At 44.5% G+C, this 20822-nt stretch overlaps 1 protein-coding gene across 3 annotated transcripts in view; it reads left to right on the top strand.

Annotated features, from left to right (window-relative positions):
- The first annotated feature begins 1285 nt into the window (after window positions 1-1285).
- Window positions 1286-20822, top strand: part of PNPLA2 (patatin like domain 2, triacylglycerol lipase) — a 57398-nt gene continuing 37861 nt past the window's right edge. The window contains exons 1-2 of one of the 3 annotated variants that reach the window (XM_088470992.1): window positions 1286-1391; window positions 1980-2195. In XM_088470992.1, the coding sequence (XP_088327118.1) occupies window positions 2009-2195 (187 nt within the window). In that variant the 5' untranslated portion in view covers window positions 1286-1391; window positions 1980-2008. Of the gene's footprint in view, window positions 1403-1974; window positions 2196-20822 lie in introns of all 3 variants that reach the window. The other 2 variants (XM_088470990.1, XM_088470991.1) reach the window with 2 other exon arrangements.

Here is a 20822-nt window from a genome sequence, read left to right as displayed (position 1 = left end):
GTTCTAGTGTGTACCCAAAAATCAGAAATTGAGCGGCCTATTTATCAATTTAGACATAAGAGCTCTTTACCATGGCCCTCGTACTGGAACAGCTACTCCAATAAGCAGCTGTCACAGGAGGCCAAAATATATCACTTTCGTTGCTAATAGATTGTAAGCTTGCAAGCAGGGCCCTCTTACCTTTTTGTCTGTCTGTTATTATCCACTCTTGTTTTATTACTGTTCTGTTGCCAATTGTAAAAGCGCAATGTAATATTCTGGTGCTATAAGTAAATGTCAATAAACACAATAATGAATAATAGTAGCAGCAAAAGTTTACAGTACTGGGTTCAGTCCTGGAAGGTTGCGTATGGGCACAGCGAGGGTCAAAGAAGATCCAAAAGGATCCCTCTTGCACTCCGCACCTTAATCCCATGGTTAGGAGCAGGCTACACCATCTGAATATGCATTAGTTCTTCCTACAGTCTTCTAATGCGCATTTGCAAGATTATAGGGAAAAAAATGCAAAATGTTGCCGCACATATACAATGACTACAGCAGGGGTGTCTGGAGGCGGCATTGGGACTGTAGGCAGTCATAAAGCCATCAGATACGTTGCTAGCACGTTTTATCAACATGGCTGGCTGCGTCAGGATTGTTAGAAGAAAACAAAGGTGCCTTTTAATACATATGAAGAACCCATTTTATTGGTAAAAAAGCAGGAAAAAAGGGATTTTAACATCTATGGAGAAGCAATAATAATAACCCCCTTTTTGATAAAATGCTGAAAAAAAAGGGTTATCACTGCTTGAGCTGGAAGTGGGCATTCAACACATACTGGGCCACCATAAAGAACATTATTTTGAAATTATTATTTACGTATTTCTTTACAGTCTCTTACCAGGAAGCAATAGACTGAGTCACATTTCGTTTTTAAGTGTGTTCTGGAAACAGAACATAACAGAGCAAATGATCTAGAAATCTACTTCAGGTCTTAATGGAAATGATTATGTTCTGTGTACATTTGTGGAGCAGCCTATGTAGGACAGAAGTTATAAGATCAGTGCGGTCCCCAAGGGGCTCATCAGACAGACAGGGAGGACTGGGCCTGTCACTGAGAATCCTCATACTAGTCAGTGTCACTGTCCCGGGCTCTGCTCCTCCCAGATATTAGGGTGTTTCCCTTCCACAGGCCCCTATTGGTTGTCGGGCTGTTTATCGCCGGTGACATCGCCGCATGCAGAACAGGGCGGATTGGCTGCATTGCTGTGTGACGGGAGGAGGTAAACTATGGGGCCACCCAGAATATAATACCAGGAATTGGAAGGAAAATAAGGTTATATGGGCCAGGACAGGATAAGAGGCCATCACAAGCTGCTGACTGACTGAGACTGAGCGCATACAGGGAGCAGGTATATATCATGTGAGCCGCAGTACTACTGCCACCAGTGCTATGGGAGGCAGACACCATCACATGTACAGCGTGGCTCTATAGCTGGCTATAGTAATACAGGGAGAGCCCCGGCGGCTGGGCACGCGGCAGGGAGAGGGTTACTGCGCAGAATAGGTGCCAGGCTGAGCCCCGGGGTGATTAGGGCAGCAGCAGCGGCAGTGTGTGATGTGGTGACTGGGAGGCATAGGCAGTGTGTGATGGGGTGACTGGGAGCCATAGCCAGTGTGTGATGGGGTGACTGGGAGGCATAGGCAGTGTGTGATGGGATGACTGGGAGCCATAGGCAGTGTGTGATGGGGTGACTGGGAGCCATAGCCAGTGTGTGATGGGGTGACTGGGAGCCATAGGCAGTGTGTGATGGGGTGACTGGGAGCCATAGGCAGTGTGTGATGGGGTGACTGGGAGCCATAGGCAGTGTGTGATGGGGTGACTAAAAGCCATAGGCAGTGTGTGATGGGGTGACTGGTAGCCATAGGCAGTGTGTGATGGGGTGACTGGAAGCCATAGGCAGTGTGAGTGACATGTGGGCTCTTCTCCCGCAGCAAAGACTCGGGGCACCTGACTCGGCTCTCGGACATGTTCCCTTTGGACTCCTCCTGGAACATCTCTTTTGCTGGCTGCGGCTTCCTGGGAATATACCATATCGGGGTCGCCAGTTGCCTAAAAGAACACGCACCCTTCCTGGTAGAGAATGCCAGAAACATCTATGGAGCCTCTGCCGGTGCCCTCACTGCCACAGCCCTAGTCAGCGGTGCCTGCCTGGGTAAGTGTGACTGTCACCTCGCAGCACTCTCTCTCTACTGTCTGTCTGTCTGTCTGTCTGTCTGTCTGTCTGTATCTTTCCCCATTTCTGCTCCCCACTTTTCTCTCTAGATGAGATGTATCAAACCATGGAGAGAGATAAAGCAGAGAAGTTACTCAATGCATCCAATCAGTTCCTAACTGTCATTTATTAATCACAGCCTATGAAACTTACAGCCACCCCCATCTGTTCCGCTTTGGGTGGGACAGTCCCACTTTTCTGGCACTGTGTCGTTGTCCCACTTGGGATGGGGTGGGGGGGGGGGAGCAGCAGATGAATGAATGCTGTGCTAAAGTGCACCACACCTGCACAGTGCGGGAGGGAGCCGGGGGGGAGTTCAACATCCCTGGGAGTGCTGGGCACTCCCCAGAGTGAAGAAAATGGTGGCATACTTTGAGGTCATGCCTGTGAGGCCGTGCCCCCTTTTCAGGTGCACACCAGGGGTGTGAATCTCTCGCCATTTCCGCACCATTGTCTGTATGTATCTCTATTTTTTCCTTGTGTCATTCTCTCACTCTCCCCTCTCTCGCTCCTTCTGTTATCCCCCTCCTTTTCTCTCTTTCCCTCTCTCTGCCTGCTTCGCTAACTATCTGCCCCTCTCTTTCTACCACCCCTCTCTTGTTTGCCCCCCTTTCTCTTCCCCCCTTCCTGTTCTCTCTCCTCTCTCCCTTCCCATATAATATGTTTGTTATGTGTAATATGGAGGAGTAACCCATTAGCCTGCTTTGTGCATATCATGATGTAGTGATTCAACAAATGACAGAGATGATACATATGTTACACATGACATATGTTTCTGCTTAGACAATTTTCCAAACTCGATAGATCACTTTAATAAATCACCACCTATGGCTTATGATTTGATTCCCCCCTAGGTATGGATCACATTTCAAGGCACAAATGTAAATAAACAACAGTGACACATGTTATATGAATATGTTAATATCACATATGTATGCTGATCTAATTGTTTCATGGGACATTGCAAGTATCTAAACAGTTTACAACCTGTTTACTATTAAATAAAAAGTAAGTTACACAATAAAATACGGGCACAAAAACATCCTTAAAAGGTCAGCTGAATTTTGTCTGTTCTTCCCTGCTTGCACAAATGTCATTTAGCGTTCTATCTCTCCATTCGTCCCAATGCACTCAGCATTGTGTGTGTGTGCTAATAACATCATAATACTTCATATATAGCCACTCATTTACTATACTCTGTGTGTTTGTACCACAGACAAAACATAAGCTATTACTTGACCTTAGAGTCTGCTGACTAAGCAGATCTATATACAGGCTACATGTGTAGCACGCATATGAGAGACTGTATATTTCTGTCTTCTTAGCGTCCCACTGATAGTGCTTTCTGATTTTTATTGTAGCATCAATCACATACATAAGATAATTACAAATTATTCTTTATAGTTGGGGCTGAGTATCACTTTCTTTTGTTATAAATATGATATTTTTTATTGTTGTGGATGATTTATTGTGGTTTATAATGTTATTTATTCATCACACTGATGAAAAATGTAAGGCTAAAATATGTAAATGATTGCAGGCCCCATTTATTAACGAAGATAAACACCAGTGGCATTTTACGTGTAGTATCATTGATTCAAACGAAAAAGCCACTGGTATTTACCAATACTTACCCCTCCGGTGAGGCCCAAGGAAGTCCTCCTTATCGGCAAGGTCCTCAGCTGGGCTGCTGGCAGCCTAACACTGCCAGCGGCTGGGGATTTGTGTAATGCGCATGCGCGACGGTCCGTCTGCACATGTGCACGACACGGGGATCCGGCAGTGCCTGGAAGGCTTCGCTGAAGCCAGAAAGGCAGCACCGGGTCCTCATTGCCATCAATGGGGACCGCATCGCTCTCTCCATCTAAAGATGGCGAGAACGATGCAGTGACAAACAGTGGTTAAAAAATGTGGTACAGGCATGTGGAGGTGTAAATGATGTGGGACAGGTATGTGGAGGTGTAAATGATGTAGGACAGGTAAGTTGTGGTGTAAATGATGTGGGACATGTATGTGGGGGTGTAAATGATGTAGGACAGGTAAGTGGTGGTGTAAATGATGTGAGACAGGTATGTGGAGGTGTAAATGATGTGGGACAGGTATGTGGAGGTGTAAATGATGTGGGACAGGTATGTGGAGGTGTAAATGATGTGGGACAGGTATGTGGAGGTGTAAATGATGTAGGACAGGTATGTAGAGGTGTAAATGATGTGGGACAGGTAAGTGGTGGTGTAAATGATGTGCGACAGGTATGTGGAGGTGTAAATGATGTAGGACAGGTATGTAGAGGTCTAAATGATGGGGGACAGGTATGTAGAGGTGTAAATGATGTGGGACAGGTATATAGGGGTGTAAATGATGTGGGACAGGTATGTGGAGGTGTAAATGATGGGGGACAGGTATGTAGAGGTGTAAATGATGTGGGACAGGTATGTGGAGGTGTAAATGATGTGGGACAGGTATGTAGAGGTGTAAATGATGTGGGACAGGTTTGTGGAGGTGTAAATGATGTGGGACAGGTATGTAGAGGTGTAAATTATGTGGGACAGGTATATAGGGGTGTAAATGATGTGGGATAGGTATGTAGAGGTGTAAATTATGTGGGACAGGTATGTGGAGGTGTAAATAATGTAGGACAGGTATGTCGATGTGTAAATGATGTAGGACAGGTATGTAGAGGTGTAAATGATGTGGGACAGGTATGTGGAGGTGTAATTGATGTAGGACAGGTATGTAGATGTGTAAATGATGTCGGACAGGTATGTGGAGGTGTAAATGATGTGGGACAGGTATGTAGAGGTGTAAATTATGTGGGACAGGTATATAGGGGTTTAAATGATGTGGGACAGGTATGTAGAGGTGTAAATGATGTGGGACAGGTATGTAGGGGTGTAAATGATGTGGGACAGGTATGTAGAGGTGTAAATGATTTGGGACAGGTATGTAGAGGTGTAAATGATGTGGGACAGGTATATAGGGGTGTAAATGATGTGGGACAGGTATGTGGAGGTGTAAATAATGTAGGACAGGTATGTAGATGTGTAAATGATGTAGGACAGGTAAGTGGTGGTGTAATTTGATGTAGGACAGGTATGTAGATGTGTAAATGATGTAGGACAGGTATGTGGAGGTGTAAATGATGTGGGACAGGTATGTGGAGGTGTAAATGTTGTGGGACAGGTATGTAGAGGTGTAAATGATGTAGGACAGGTATGTGGAGGTGTAAATGATGTGGGACAGGTATGTGGTTTTGTAAACGATGTGGGACAGGTATGTAGAGGTGTAAATGATGTAGGACAGGTATGTGGAGGTGTAAATGATGTGGGATAGGTATGTAGAGGTGTAAATGATGTGGGACAGGTATGTGGAGGTGTAAATGATGTGGGATAGGTATGTAGAGGTGTAAATGATGTGGGGCAGGTATATAGGGGTGTAAATGATGTGGGACAGGTATGTAGAGGTGTAAATGATGTGGGACAGGTATGTAGAGGTGTAAATGATGTGGGACAGGTATATAGGGGTGTAAATAATATGGAACAGGTATGTGGAAGTGTAAATGATGTGGGACAGGTATGTGGAGGTGTAAATGATGTGGGACAGGTATGTGGAGGTGTAAATGATGTGGGATAGGTATATAGGGGTGTAAATGATGTGGGACAGGTATGTAGAGGTGTAAATGATGTGGGACAGGTATGTAGAGGTGTAAATGATGTGGGACAGGTATGTAGAGGTGTAAATGATGTGGGACAGGTATGTAGAGGTGTAAATGATGTGGGACAGGTATATAGGGGTGTAAATAATATGGAACAGGTATGTGGAAGTGTAAATGGTGTGGGACAGGTATGTGGAGGTGTCCAGGGGGGGCCACACTGTACACCCTTCACCCATATTTAGTTATACTTACATTTCTGCGAACTCCGGTGTGCTGTTCTACACCATTTTCCCGGAGACCCGCACATGCGCAGTAGATTCTGACATTAAGCTAGAGTCTACTGCGCTGACAGAGAGGAGGGGGCCCAAACAGAGGCTGCACATGGTCTCCCTCCTCTTTTAAAACGCCCCTGGGTGTAAATAATGTGGGACAGGCATGTTGAGGTGTAAATGATGTGGGACAGGTATGTAGAGGTGTAAATGATGTGGGACAGGTATGTGGAGGTTTAAATGATGTGGGACAGGTATGTTGAGGTGTAAATGATGTGGGATAGGTATGCGGAGGTGTAATTGATGTGGGACAGGTATGTTGAGGTGTAAATGATGTGGGACAGGTATGTGGAGGTGTAAATGATGTGGGACAGGTATGTAGAGGTGTAAATGATGTGGGATAGGTATGTGGAGGTGTAAATGATGTGGAACAGGTATATGGAGGTGTAAATGATGTGGGACAGGTATGTTGTGGTGTAAATGATGTGGGATAGGTATGTGGAGGTGTAAATGATGTAGGACAGGTATGTGGAGGTGTAAATGATGTGGGACAGGTATGTGGAGGTGTAAATGATGTGGGGCAGGTATGTGGAGGTGTAAAGGATGTGGGACAGGTATTTAGAGGTGTAAATTATGTGGGCCAGGTATGTGGAGGTGTAAATTATGTGGGACAGGTATGTAGAGGTGTAAATGATGTGGGACAGGTATGTGGAGGTGTAAATGATGTGGGATAGGTATGTAGAGGTGTAAATGATGTGGGATAGGTATGTAGAGATGTAAATGATGTGGGACAGGTATGTGGAGGTGTAAATGAAGTAGGACAGGTATGTGGAGGTGTAAATGATGTAGGACAGGTATGTGGAGGTGTCCAGGGGGGCCCACACCGCACACCCTTCACCCATATTTAGTTATACTTACATTTCTGCGAACTCCGGTGTGCTGTTTTACACCATTTTCCCGGAGACCCGCACATGCGCAGTAGATTCTGGCATTAAGCTAGAATCTACTGCGCTGACAGAGAGGAGGGGGCCCAAACAGAGGCTGCACATGGTCTCCCTCCTCTCTTAAAACGCCCCTGGGTGTAAATGACGTGGGACAGGTATGTTGAGGTGTAAATTATGTGGGATAGGTATGTGGAGGTGTAAATTATGTGGGACAGGTATGTTGAGGTGTAAATAATGTGGGGCAGGTATGTGGAGGTGTAAATGATGTGGGGCAGGTATGTGGAGGTGTAAATGATGTGGGACAGGTATGTGGAGGTGTAAATGATGTGGGACAGGTATGTGGAGGTTTAAATGATGTGGGACAGGTATGTTGAGGTGTAAATGATGTGGGATAGGTATGCGGAGGTGTAATTGATGTGGGACAGGTATGTTGAGGTGTAAATGATGTGGGACAGGTATGTGGAGGTGTAAATGATGTGGGACAGGTATGTAGAGGTGTAAATGATGTGGGACAGGTATATAGGGGTGTAAATGATGTGGGATAGGTATGTGGAGGTGTAAATGATGTGGAACAGGTATATGGAGGTGTAAATGATGTGGGACAGGTATGTTGTGGTGTAAATGATGTGGGATAGGTATGTGGAGGTGTAAATGATGTAGGACAGGTATGTGGAGGTGTAAATGATGTGGGACAGGTATGTGGAGGTGTAAATGATGTGGGGCAGGTATGTGGAGGTGTAAATGATGTGGGACAGGTATGTTGAGGTTTAAATGATGTGGGATAGGTATGTGGAGGTGTAAATGATATGGGACAGGTATGTTGAGGTGTAAATGATGTGGGATAGGTATGTGGAGGTGTAAATGTTGTGGGACAGGTATGTTGAGGTGTAAATGATGTGGGATAGGTATGTGGAGGTGTTAATGTTGTGGGACATGTATGTTGAGGTGTAAATGATGTGGGATAGGTATGTGGAGGTGTTATATTGATGGGAGAGGGGTTTTTGAACTTGAGGATTAGAGGTGTTTATTCCAACTTCATAGTATAAAAAACACTGAAAAACTACTATACAGACATTTTTCTGTACCTCGAAATGCTGGAGAGACTTTAATTTGTTGAAAAAAAATTGATTGCTGTTATTTTTCAATCATAAATAGAAACTGACACTGTTTAAAAACCCCCTGTACTTTTCTTATGGCCACTAACAGCCTTCTATATTGTCCTGCTATCTCAGTTGTCACTTATTTACGGTCCAGGGTGATTAACACTCTTTTTCATGCACTTCTCCCAGGTCACGTTTTGTAGAAAAGTCGCACACCCTATCCGCGACTAACACAAATTAGCATTTCTAATTGGATCTCACATTTCTAGGGTGCACGCATTCATGTATACGTGTCCTACATGTATACAAATTTCATGAAACAAGCTAGCATTCTAAAACTCGCACCTGATAGGATTGAGGACCTCATTCAGAGTCGGTCGTTGTGGCCGCACGGTCGTAAGTTAAAAGGGGCCGGATATGCAAATGAAGCGCTCGTAAGTTGCGTCGTTAAGATGGGATCGTTAGCTGGATGAGCGAGGGGAGGATGCGGCCGTAAGACTAAAAATATGCCCCCTTCTCGTTCCCATTACACGTCATCTCCGGGCATATAAGGATTAATCGAGACCATCGAGAACCATCGGAGCTGTTCGTAGAGCTTAAGGTTGACCATACCCTCTCTTAAGCACTACGATCAAGTCAGTGTAAAAACCTCCCATGTCACATGTGCCATGACACTACTTAGTTACTTATGCACTCCCACAAAACGCTGTTTGCATAGTCAGGCACGCCTGTGTTCGGATCTCCACTCCCCCGTTCACAAGCACCTTCCCCTGTTACCACCCAGAAACGCCTCATCCTGTCACTCAAACTAACGACCTGGCCAACTTGAAGGAGAGAGCAATTTCTGATCGTAATAGCTAGTTTGCGCACGCGCATTGCGAATTTTACGCATGCGCAGTTTAGCGAACATCGGTGGCGTACGACCGTGCGGCCGCAACGACCGACTCTGAATGAGGTCCTGAGTCCTTAGAGAGGACTTTGTTACACACCATAGGCAAATGCAGGGGGGGGTGGTACAGTTGTCTGGAAACCACCTCCCCATCCCACACTATGACCACAATAGAAATAGTAATATATATTTTTGCTAGTTACTAGTTTACAAGTTGGATAAATCTGCTAATACCATTTTTTCATTCCAACCAACCAACTAGTTGGACGAAAGTTGGTCTAGTGTATGGCCAGCTTTAGGTATATGAAACATTAATGTATGACAAAAGGAAGCTGAGCAGTGACAATTTTAGTGAAACAAGTCAATGAAAAAATGGACATCTGAGCACGTTCTTGGCTTATGCTGCCTAAACCGTTAAAGATATATCACAACGATGGACTTTATTTTATACCATGTAGAGATTGATACATATTATCTGTTTTCAAACTACAGTTTTCCTTTTTTTTACCATTCCCATTTCATTTATGTGAAAAACAATTCTTTCATTTCAAACCCGGTAAGAGTCTGCTTTGGCTGTAGTTGGCCTAAGTGGAGACTGTTTTGCTCATGGACAACTTTACGTGGCCCTTTTGCATGTCTCATCAAAACAAAATCTTTTCGTGTTGACGTGAGGAGGGAAAACGACTAATGTCGTCTACAAGGCGGCTAAAAAAGACTATCACCGTAAATTAAAAATTGCTCCCGTGTGAAGCCGGGGCGGATCGTTAGTATTGTATAAAGTAATGTGTTCTTCATATCCAATGCAGTTTAATAACAATTGATGAGATCTGAATAATAGAATAAAAGATGAGAAGTTGAACAAACATGAGATCTGAATACAAAATTTGAGCTACAGAATGAAATACTGCAGTGAGAAATCAAAACATTAGACAATTTAAATTATGATTAGTAGGTATGAGAGAACAGGACAGAGACTGAGGTACTGTAGGAAAATTTAGGAGAAAAAAATATTGATTAAAAATAAATGGTTACTTATAGTATTCAAGGACAACTTAACATAATTGAACCTGTTAGCAGGCAACTAACGATAGCCTGCTATAAAAAAAATTGTAAAGCTGAAACTTAGGACCTTTGAGCTAGTGTTCTGAAAATACAGCTGCAGTCAGTAGATTTTACTCCTGGCCCAGAATAACCTGGAAGAGACCTGCTCATAAGTTAGCTGACAATCTGATGGGTATGGGATATTCCATAACAAATGTCATAACCTGGAACAGCTTGCATAGCTATAATGCTGACCGAGCCGGCACTAGGCATAGGCAAACTAAGCAAATGCATAGGGGCATCCAAACCCGTCTAGGGCTGGCGGTTTGGGGCAGGCACTGAGGCAAGGGGCACCTGCTGCTGGCTCGGGCAGCTGCCTCTGTGCAGCGTCCACTGTTTGCTGCTGCCAGGCCCGATCGGAGCTTTCAGCTGAGTTCTGATCGGGCCTGGCACTGCACTGACTCCCTGCACTGACTCCCTTCAACCTGCCAGCGCCACCCCCTCAAAGAGCAGTGAGGAGGATTCATTAGGAGCTGCAAAACAACAGGGGCGGAAGCACAGGCAGCCAGCCAGTTTTAAAAAGTAAATGACTGTGTTATAAAAATGTTCGGATTAAAGTCAGCTCAGCATTTAGTGAAGGGTGCTGCTGCTGTGTGCTGGCCAGGTGATTGGTGATGGGTGTCGGGTGTGGCTGTGATCTGTGTTGCTGGGTGGGGGGTGCTGTGCTGGCATAGGGTAGAGGGGTTCAGTATGAGGTGTGTTGTGCAGGGTGATGGGTGCTGGATGAGGATTGCTGTGTGGGAGAGAGGTGAAAGGTGTTGTTGGCTGCCTATGTAATCTGTGCTAATGGGTGATGGGTGCTATGCTGTTAGACAGGGAGAGGGGTGCTGGGTCAGAGGCGGAACTAGCGGCGGTGCAGCTGGTACATTGCACCAACCTTGGTCCGCCGTAATGCAGAGGCCCACAGCGGGCAGCAGTATAATGAGTCTGACTGACTCATTTTACCCCATTTACCTCTGCGCCATGGGCCGTAATGTGTTTGTTGTTTTGGGTGTCCGTGTAGGAACACTAAGCTTGGTGGTAGGATTATCTGCTAGAGGGCACCAACAAAAATCTTGCCAAGGGCAGCAAATTGCTTAGGGCCGACTCTGAATGCTGTAGTACAGGAATAATCAGTTTTACCCAAAATTTCCATGGAAGCAGTCGGGAAGCCAGCCATCACAATGCCGACCGCCGGCTTCCTGACTGCTTAATCCCGGCAAGGTACAAATGACAGGTGACGAGATCTCGACGCCTGTCATTAGAACTATGCCGGGAGCCCGACATCCGTCTTACCGATCGAAGGTAACCCGGGCGCCGGGAGCGGACAGCCTTGGGAGGGGGGGGGGGTAGGGGGGGAGGGTTAGGTTAGGGGCTCCAGGGGAGGACTTAGGTTTAGGCACCCCCCCGGGAGGTTAGGGTTAGGCTAGGGGAAGGGGGGGTTAGGGTTAGGCATTCCCGGGGGAGGTTAGGGTTAGGCACCCCCCCCCGGGAGATTTAGGGTTAGGCTGCGGGGAACGGGGGGGTTAAGTTTAGGCACTTAGAGGGAGGTTAGGGTTAGGCACTTAGGGGGGAGGTTAGGGTAAGGTTAGGGGGGGGGATTAGGTTAGTTATACTTACCCTAAGGACGATCGGGATTTCCTCCTATGTCGGGCTGCCGCTGTCGGGATTAGATTATACTAATTCCATTTCCATTAAGGGTTATGCATCAGAGAACTACTGTATTCCCATGAGGTTCCCAATTATTTATTTTGTGGCAAAATGGCTGCCAGATCTGGCTGTTCTCAGGGAACCATAATAAAATGCGACATCATTACAGATCTGAGACTAGAATTGGGCACGTTGGGTAACATAATAACATTAACATTACATCGTTTAATAAGTTGAAGAGCCTGAACGGTTTTGTTCGGGCTGAAGGTTGTGTGAGGCAGTGGGACCAATACTGAACAACATGTTATTTTGGGGTTTTACTAGGTGGAGAAACATTTTAACAATCTGCCAATGCGCTGCTCCTTATCACTATATTCTGTCTTATTATCTTGTTGCCACTGTATATTGCTGTATGACACGACAAAGCAATTGAGGACACCAGTTCACAGACTTTGGACTAATTTACAGGAAGGTGTGCATTCCTCAACAATCTCAAATCAATTGTGTTCTAAAGTGCATATATTTATTTATTACCAGTTATTTATAAAGCGCACACACATTCTGCAGCGCTTTACAGAGAATAGTAGGCTATTCACATCCGTCCCTACCCCAGTGGAGCTTACAATCTATATTCCCTACCACATGCTCACGCACATATGCACTAGGGGTAATTTTTGTTAGTAGCCAATTAGCCTACCAGTATATTTTTGGAGTGTGGGTGGAAACCAGAGCACCCGGAGGAAACCCACGCAAGCACAGGGAGAATATACAAACTCCACACAGGGCCGTAGTGGGTATCGAACCCACGACCTCAGGGCCTGATTCAGACCTGCTCGCGAGCGCACTGCGCGTGCGTGAGCCCTGGAGCGAGCAAGAACTTCACTCGCTACGGGGCTCGCTACAAACGGGGCGGCTGTCGATGTTGATCGACAGCTCGCCCCGTTTTGTAGGGGGGGAGGGGGGGGTGGCTGGCCAAACGGATGCGTTCCCGAAGGAACTCCTGCCGTTTGGGGGCGGCCCTACTGACATCACACATGATGTCAGTAGTGAACTGTCTGCTCTATTAGAGCAGGAAGTTCACTGGGTCTCGTCGCAGACCCGATGGTCGCTACCATCGCGACTATCACCTGGCCGCCCACTAAAACTGTGGGTGGTCATCCACAGTTAGCGAGCGACCAGGGGGCCTGACAAAAAAAAACAACAGCCACCCTGATTCAGAGTGAGCGCTCGCTTTTTGCAAGCGCCTCTGAATCAGGCCCTCAGTGCTATGAGGCAGTAATGCTAAGCATTACACTGTCCGTGCTGCCCTGTATATATACGAATAACCTTACATCTGTATTATGGGTTAATATGAACTGGTGGCAGCAAATGGACTAATACTTAATGCTTTAATGAAAGGTGATATTTGCTTGGATGTGCCTGTTCACTGACTGTAGGGTGGATGCTGGATATACTGTATCAGAAGGGTAACAGGTGCTTAGTGGACACAGTCAGAAATCTTGGCTGCCACCTGCTTGTAACCTAATACCTGACTGTTCCTAGACTGTTCCTAGAAGCCAGGTGTCAGGCATAGCTGTGGATTATCGAAATAAGCAGACTCTGCTGCCTTTCATTATGCAGCCCTTCATCATTAGTACTGTTGAATTATAAGTGACAAACAAGGACATACAAAATAGAGAGCAAAAAAAATGTAGACATGAAAACAATGGGTGTCACTATATAGCTGGTATTGGATATTCCCGAGTTGGCGCCGCTCACACCGGAGTCGGGTCTTCATAGACCCGGCCTTCCTGGCGTAAAAGTGGACGCTTGGAGATGACGTCATCTCCAAGCGCCACTGAAGCCGGACCAATCGGCCAGCTAGCAGCGCACTCCAGGTCATCGTGACCCGGAGTGCGCTGTTCTCACAGCAGGGTTTCACGGGCTACGCCCGTGTTAAACCCTGCTAGTTATCTGGGTTGGATTGCCGGGTCACTCGACCTGGCGATCCAACACTCTCCCCTTTTACACCAGGGAGCTGCCCGGGTAAACCCTTCAATAACCCGGGTTTTAGCTCCGGTGTAAAAGGGGTTAAATAAATAGATTATTATTGTGACCTTGGTATAATCTCCAGTGCTGCTATAAATGCCTGCCGGCTCTGCATGCTGTGTGAAGGAGATTTGTTGCACAAATATATGTTTTATCTGTTTTTGTTTCAAATAGAGGAAGGAAATAAAGTGTAAAGTTAATGCACGCAATGTTTTTTCTAATCAGTTACTGCTTTGCTGAACTTTGGCACACTTAATTAAACACATATAATTGTAAACACAGTGTAAGCAGTCAGTTTGCCAGCTAAACCCAATACTCTGCCCATCAATTCACTAGAAACTAGTGACGTCACTGATACAAGAGGCACATTGTGAATTGATAGACTGTAATTGATTAATTTCATAATAATTAATTGATATAGCTGCCTCTATAGTATGAAAGGTGATAGGTACGCTTTAATCCTCTAATTTATCTAAAGGCCCCCATACATCTGCGACGGATCGTCGCGATGTGGCGATCCTGCAACCCGGCATCGCAGGATCGCTGAAATCCAACATGTTGGATTTCACAGATATGCCGATCACGATCCAAACATTATCATGATTGGCAGATCGGTGAAATTTAATATGTAGAATTTCACCGATTCTGCGACAGATCGCGGAACATCGATGGTCGTCGGCCGGCATTTCCGACCGGCGGATCGGCGTTTACGATCCCGGGATACCAGGCAATTCTCCCAGAAGGGGACTTACCTGGCTGCTTGTCAGAACTCAAATTACTTATTTTTTAGCCACGCCCACCTCAGTGTACTGAGCGTGGGTGGTGAAGTGATGCTGAAATTAGCATAATGATATGCCCTGTCCCGCCCACTTGATATCATGAATATAGTAATTGAGTCACACCCACCCGTTCTATTTATGCCGCAGGAGTAAAGTACCAAAAGTAGTGATATATGATTAAATAAAGTGTTACATATATGTAGTGTTATCAAATACACATATGTGTTAGGAACCAAAGTTTAGGGAATCTGTTTACTCCATGCAAAAGCTGTTTGTCCACATTAAATTGTATTTTAAGGGGCCTATTTCTAGGTGTGCCTTATTGGATTTGTCTTTCTGTATGTACTTAAAACACTCCTTAACTTGTTTGATCATGTCTTTACTGTTGTGGTAAATCTTTTGATGTATCTCACTAGAAGAGCTTATATGAAAGGCAAAGCTTATCCATACTCACCAATGTAACAATATGGAAAAGACCTGCAGTTTATTATATGGCTGTTACCTTATCTGTTAGGAGCGAGGTAACTGTCGGTCAGTAAACTCACATAACCTCTCTGCATGTCCTCCTCACCTTGTATTTACAGCATGAAGTGCCCTGACCTGCAGCAAAGCTGTAACATATTCAGATAATGTAACAAGTCCTTAAGCTGTGTGTCTCATGTATACCCCTTTTACACCAGAGCTAAAACCCTGGTTATTGCAGGGTTAACCTGGGCAGCTCCTAGGTGTAAAAGGGGACAGGGTTGGATTCCCGGGTTGAGTGACTCGGCAATCCAATCCAGGTAACTAGCAGGGTTTTACACGGGAACAACCCGTGAAACCTTGCAGTGTAAACGGGTACCCCGGGTTATTCAACCTGGGTCCCGTTTACAGCATGGGGACTTCCGGGTTTCTCAGCGCTTGGAGATGATGTCATCTCCAAGCGCCCGCAGAAGTGTTCCACTGCACCCGTGTGCAGTGTGAACGGCGCCGATCCGGGTATAATCCGGATCGGTTCTGGGTCTGACCCATTTTGGAACTGTGGAGAATATTCAGACCCGCTCGCAAGTTGCGGTCGCTCGCTGGCAAAAGCCGCAAGCACAGCCATCAGTGCTAGCTGAATTACATGCAGGTGACGTGTACAATGACGCTACTTTGCTAATTATGCACGCCCTTTAAACAGCGTTTTGGCGGCCTGACACGCCTGCGTTCACACTTCCACTCCCCCGTTCACAAGCACCTTCCCCTGTTACCACCCACAAACGGCACTATCTGTCACTCAAAGCAGCGACCTGATAGTGGCTTATGAGCAACCAAAATCAGATCGCAACGAATGGCTTGCGCATGCTCACTGCGAATTATACGCATGCGCAGATGGGCGAAAATCGCTCAGAGCGAGCGAGCGCGCCTTAGCGAGCGGGTCTGAATCAGGTCCTATGTTCCAAATCTCGGGTCAGACCCAGGATTTAGGTATAAAAGCAGTATTAGTTGCTTTTAGGTTTAAATGTTAATTTTAGTCTATGTTCTCATACTATAGAAAGTAAAATAAACATCTGATTTGAGTGAATGAATGAAAATACCAATAAGTGCTGATGTCCTTTTCCCCTCTTTTCTTTACTCAAACCCCTTCTACACATTAACCTCTATTTGTTCTATTTTATTTAGTTTTTAGAAACTATTGAAGAACCTAATAATGTTTAAACCCCACTGGTGAAGTGGTTAAAATATCCAAAAAATGTTATTAATAGAACAGTCAGCTAGTAAAAGGCTGTGTAATGCCATTTGTTGTAAAGTGACAACAAATTGGTATTGGTATAATTAGTGTAAATTGAATAAAATATTTAATTTGACTTTATCCAAAGTTTGATAAACTTAGATTTTATGGAAATAGTGACGTTATCTAATTCTGAAGCCTTGTCCGATTGGTTACTGACATATAAGAGCTATTTTAGTGGCAATTTGCATTTGCACATTTTGTATATATTTATATCTATAATAAGTGTGACACTCTGCTATCAGATGTAGGCTTTGTATTCCTGTGCTCAGCATATAATTCTGCTCTTTAGGGACTTCCCTTATATCACACAGAGCATTGCATACGCATCAATAGAAGGGGCACTGAGAAGCTGGGTACACAATTCATCATATATATCGTTCCGACATGGATCGTAGCGATATATATTACACATCGTATAGTGTGTATGCCCAATCAGTTGTTCCCGGCCGTCGTTCATCGCATCGTCCCATTTGCTGTGTTGCACGTCAGATGGGACGATGCAATGTACGATGTGGTGCATATTGTGTAGTGTGTTTGCACAATCGTATGACCACACGATATATTGGTCCAATCTTCCCTCTGAAGCAGTCACCTGAACTGCCAGTGATCTACACCATGATTGCAATGTGTGTACAGGAGGAACGATTCATTGAATACAATCCTTCGATATGATGTATTGTGCCATCATTCGGAAGACTGTACAGAGTGTATGCTCTATATCGTGTGTCCTGGGATTTAGTGACATTGGGACGACCATAACATTGTTTGTTATATTGTATAGTGTGTACCTAGCTTTAGAAAACAGGTGCAGTTCAAAGGCAAATTACTGAAATCACAGATCATGGTATATGTCAACGTTATAATGTACATCAATAACAGACTCTAGGCCCCTAATCAAACCAAAAATCATATCAAAACAAACACACATAAGGATAGATAGAGGCGCAGATGTGGGACGACGTTACCAGGTACTCCACTTGAGTTTACTCTCATCTACAAGGGTATGCAGTTGTTCCTCAATTCTGAGTCACAAACCCTTCTAACCAGGGCAGGGCATTTGCCAAATATGTCTTACGTCATACAAGATGTCTGCGTTTTCCTCCACTGGAGCCGTACCCAAATGTCACTCCCTATCAGCATTTCACAAAGCACAAGCTTCTCCCATAAATAAATGCAGACACTTTATCCATCCAAGGGCACGTGGCTCATTTGCTAAGTAAAGGAGATGCCAATGTATTTTTGCTGGGTACAGGGCCACTCTGTACAAACATCCCTGCAGGGGCATTTCAGTGATATAAAGCAGTAAGTGTAGGCAAGAGCACTAATTATTTGCTTGGTTTGCAGTGTCCCAGAGTAACAAAGCAAATCAGTGCTACTTGGTCTCGTGTCCAAAAGCTGATCATTGATAAATAAAAATGGCAATTGGTTTAAATGTATGAGCACTACCTACAGTATGCAATTACTCACTAGGTGTGTCACCTTGAAATACATTGAGGACGTAATACAGTGCCAGGACATTCCTTAGGTAGAAGAGGCATAAGGAGGCATGAGGCACAAGGGGACTTCTGATCATTCTGTGTATCTCCGGATCTTCCCTTAGACACATCTAATTATGCAGACACCCCGTTATAGTAACACGTTGAATTTGACAAGTTTGGTTTGGATGCCAAAACTCTTTGCTTCAGTAGCGGAGATTTTGACATGATGTCCTTAATGATCAAGTAAAGCTGCTGTTTGACATCATATGTATAAAAAGGATCTGTACCACCAAGCTGAATAACATACCTGAAATAATTGCAATGTTTTTATTACGGCAGAAAACAATATATCAGAAGTTGTATGCATTAATACAGGACATGAAAAATTAATACGAATGTACCAAAAAAAGCAAAAAAAAGATATAAATAGATTTGGTGATAACAATATGCACAAAATGCCTAGTAAAAAAAAAGTTGGTTGGTCCTGAAACAGTAGAGGAGACAAATTCTCTTACATTTTCCTGTAAAGTGATGTAAAATAACCTTTAAATACCTACTGCAGTCCGCACATCAATAATTACAATTTTATGCAGAGACTCTAGCTGGAACCATAGCAACCAAATCAGACGCTATCTTCCATTCCCTCTCACCAGCCTGGACTCTCTGGACCTGCAGTAATATAGGCCAAAGCCTCATGGTGCCATTCAAAACTCTCCGCAACATGCATCATGCAGACCTAGAGGCGCTGGCTTCTGATCTCAATGTTTTCGCTCCCTTTGTCCCGGATATCTGACATGGCCACACAGTCTCTTCAACTGGGAACTGGATTAATTTGCAGATTGCGTCACCTACCCATAAATCTGAAAGATTGAGTGATTTTAGGAAACTCCCTGAAAACCTAGGAGAGTATTTGGTCCTCAAAGCCTTCATATCCCGTCTCTGGCTGCTACCTATAAATGTCATTTTTTTCTGCTTTTAAAAATACCTTAGGCATTTTGTTCTCTCACGCCATATCCAGAAGTTTATTTCCCATGTCTGTACTTGTAGAGGAACACTACCATATATATTTGCTATATATGTTTATATATATATATATATATATATATATATATATACGAACTGCACACAAAACTTCAATTAAAATGCCATATGGGTGCAAGGCAGAAAAAACGTAACAAATATTGACCACTACCTAGAAGGAAGTGGAATCCAGCCAGCACACCGTTTGAAAAAATAATTAGTTTTAATATCCCATAGCAGGGTGCAAAGCCATCACATAGCACTGATAAGACAAAGTGGTACTTAGCATCAGGTATCGATATGCATAGGGGGAGCCATGCTCTGAACCCCGACAATCAGAAGCCCCAACAGCTGTTTCGGATCCTCCTTCCTCACGGGACTGTTCTGGTTGTCGGGGTTCAGAGCATGGCTCCCCCTATGCATGTCGATACCTGATGCTAAGTACCACTTTGTCTTATCAGTGTTATGTGATGGCTTTTCACCCTGCTATGGGATATTAAAACTAATTCTTTTTTCAAACGGTGTGCTGGCTGGATTCCACTTCCTTCTAGGTAGTGGTCAATATATATATATATATATATATATATATATATTAGGGATGTTATATGGGATCGGTATGAAATATGAGGTTCGAATCCCGATGCTGGAATACCGGCAGTGAAGATCCTGACAGGTAAGTATTTTCTATATTTACTAATCTAACCCCCCCCCAACCCTCCCTTAGGGGTGTCTAACCCTAACCTCCCCCCCAAGTGCCTAACCCTAACCCCCCATGTAAGTACCTCCTGGAGTAGGTAAAATGACAGGCGGTGGGATTTCGACACCTGTCATTAGACCCCTGCCGGGATTATACAGTCGGGAAGTTGGCGGTCGGCATTTCGACCGTTGGCTTGCTGACTGCATCCCATATATATATAATATATATACACACACACACATATATATATATATATATATATATATATATATATACCAATGCATAGCAAGAGGCGGCACTCAGAGACTTCTTGATCAAATAGTGAACCCCTTCACAGGGTGTTTATTGCGTCTTTATGCTAATGTCACATCCATTGGGATTCGTAAAGGGATTCCCACTGACTGTAACTCAAATCTGCCGCTTTTCGTTATAAGTCACACCATTGGGCATTAGAGTCCCCCCCCTTTTTTCAACCCTGTGGTTGCTCAAAATATTCTTTGGAACATGGCCGCCGTGGCCAGTGCATCTGCGAAAAAATACGGATGCATTGCCCATCACACTCCAGTGTCTAGCAGGAATGCATACTGATATTATCTCTTTCTGTCTCCAAATTCATTCTACATCCCCTGGCGGCAACCATGGGGACATATGCACAGTGCGACTTGTACTTATGCGCAGACTGAAAACATTGGCCACTTGCAAGCGATGGTCCCCCTCTGAATCAGGCCCATAGGTACTAAGTGACTGGGCACAGAGGGTGGACTCAGCAATTGTGACAGGTGGCTCATACATGTCCCAGATCACACAATTCCCTTTACTGATTCTCTCTCAGATAATCAGCTCCCATTTATTTATTCTCTTCTGGATTTTAGATCATGACATCTCATATATTAATTATCCCCCAAATCATGTTCTCAGAGTTTTGGTTATCCTCCATATCATGTTTCCCCTATGTCATGCAACCCCAGAATACAATTGCCCCTATATCCTCCTACTAACGCTGTAGTAGGAGCTTCAGCTGTCTGATGGAGTGTGGAGGCAATAGCTTACTTATTAACAGACCTACAGTGGAATGTCAGGTTAACACTAAGGGACCTATTTATCAGCAAATATATGCAGCATCAGGGGCAAACACAGGATTTTTAAGGGTGGGTTTCCATATGCTATATATATATATATATATATATATATATATATATATGTAAACACATTGCATATACACACA

Source organism: Taudactylus pleione, unplaced genomic scaffold (assembly GCF_031769625.1).
Source record: "Taudactylus pleione unplaced genomic scaffold, aTauple2 ptg000109l, whole genome shotgun sequence".
Taxonomy (NCBI): Eukaryota; Metazoa; Chordata; class Amphibia; order Anura; family Myobatrachidae; genus Taudactylus; species Taudactylus pleione.
This window is presented reverse-complemented; position numbering and strand designations above follow the sequence as displayed.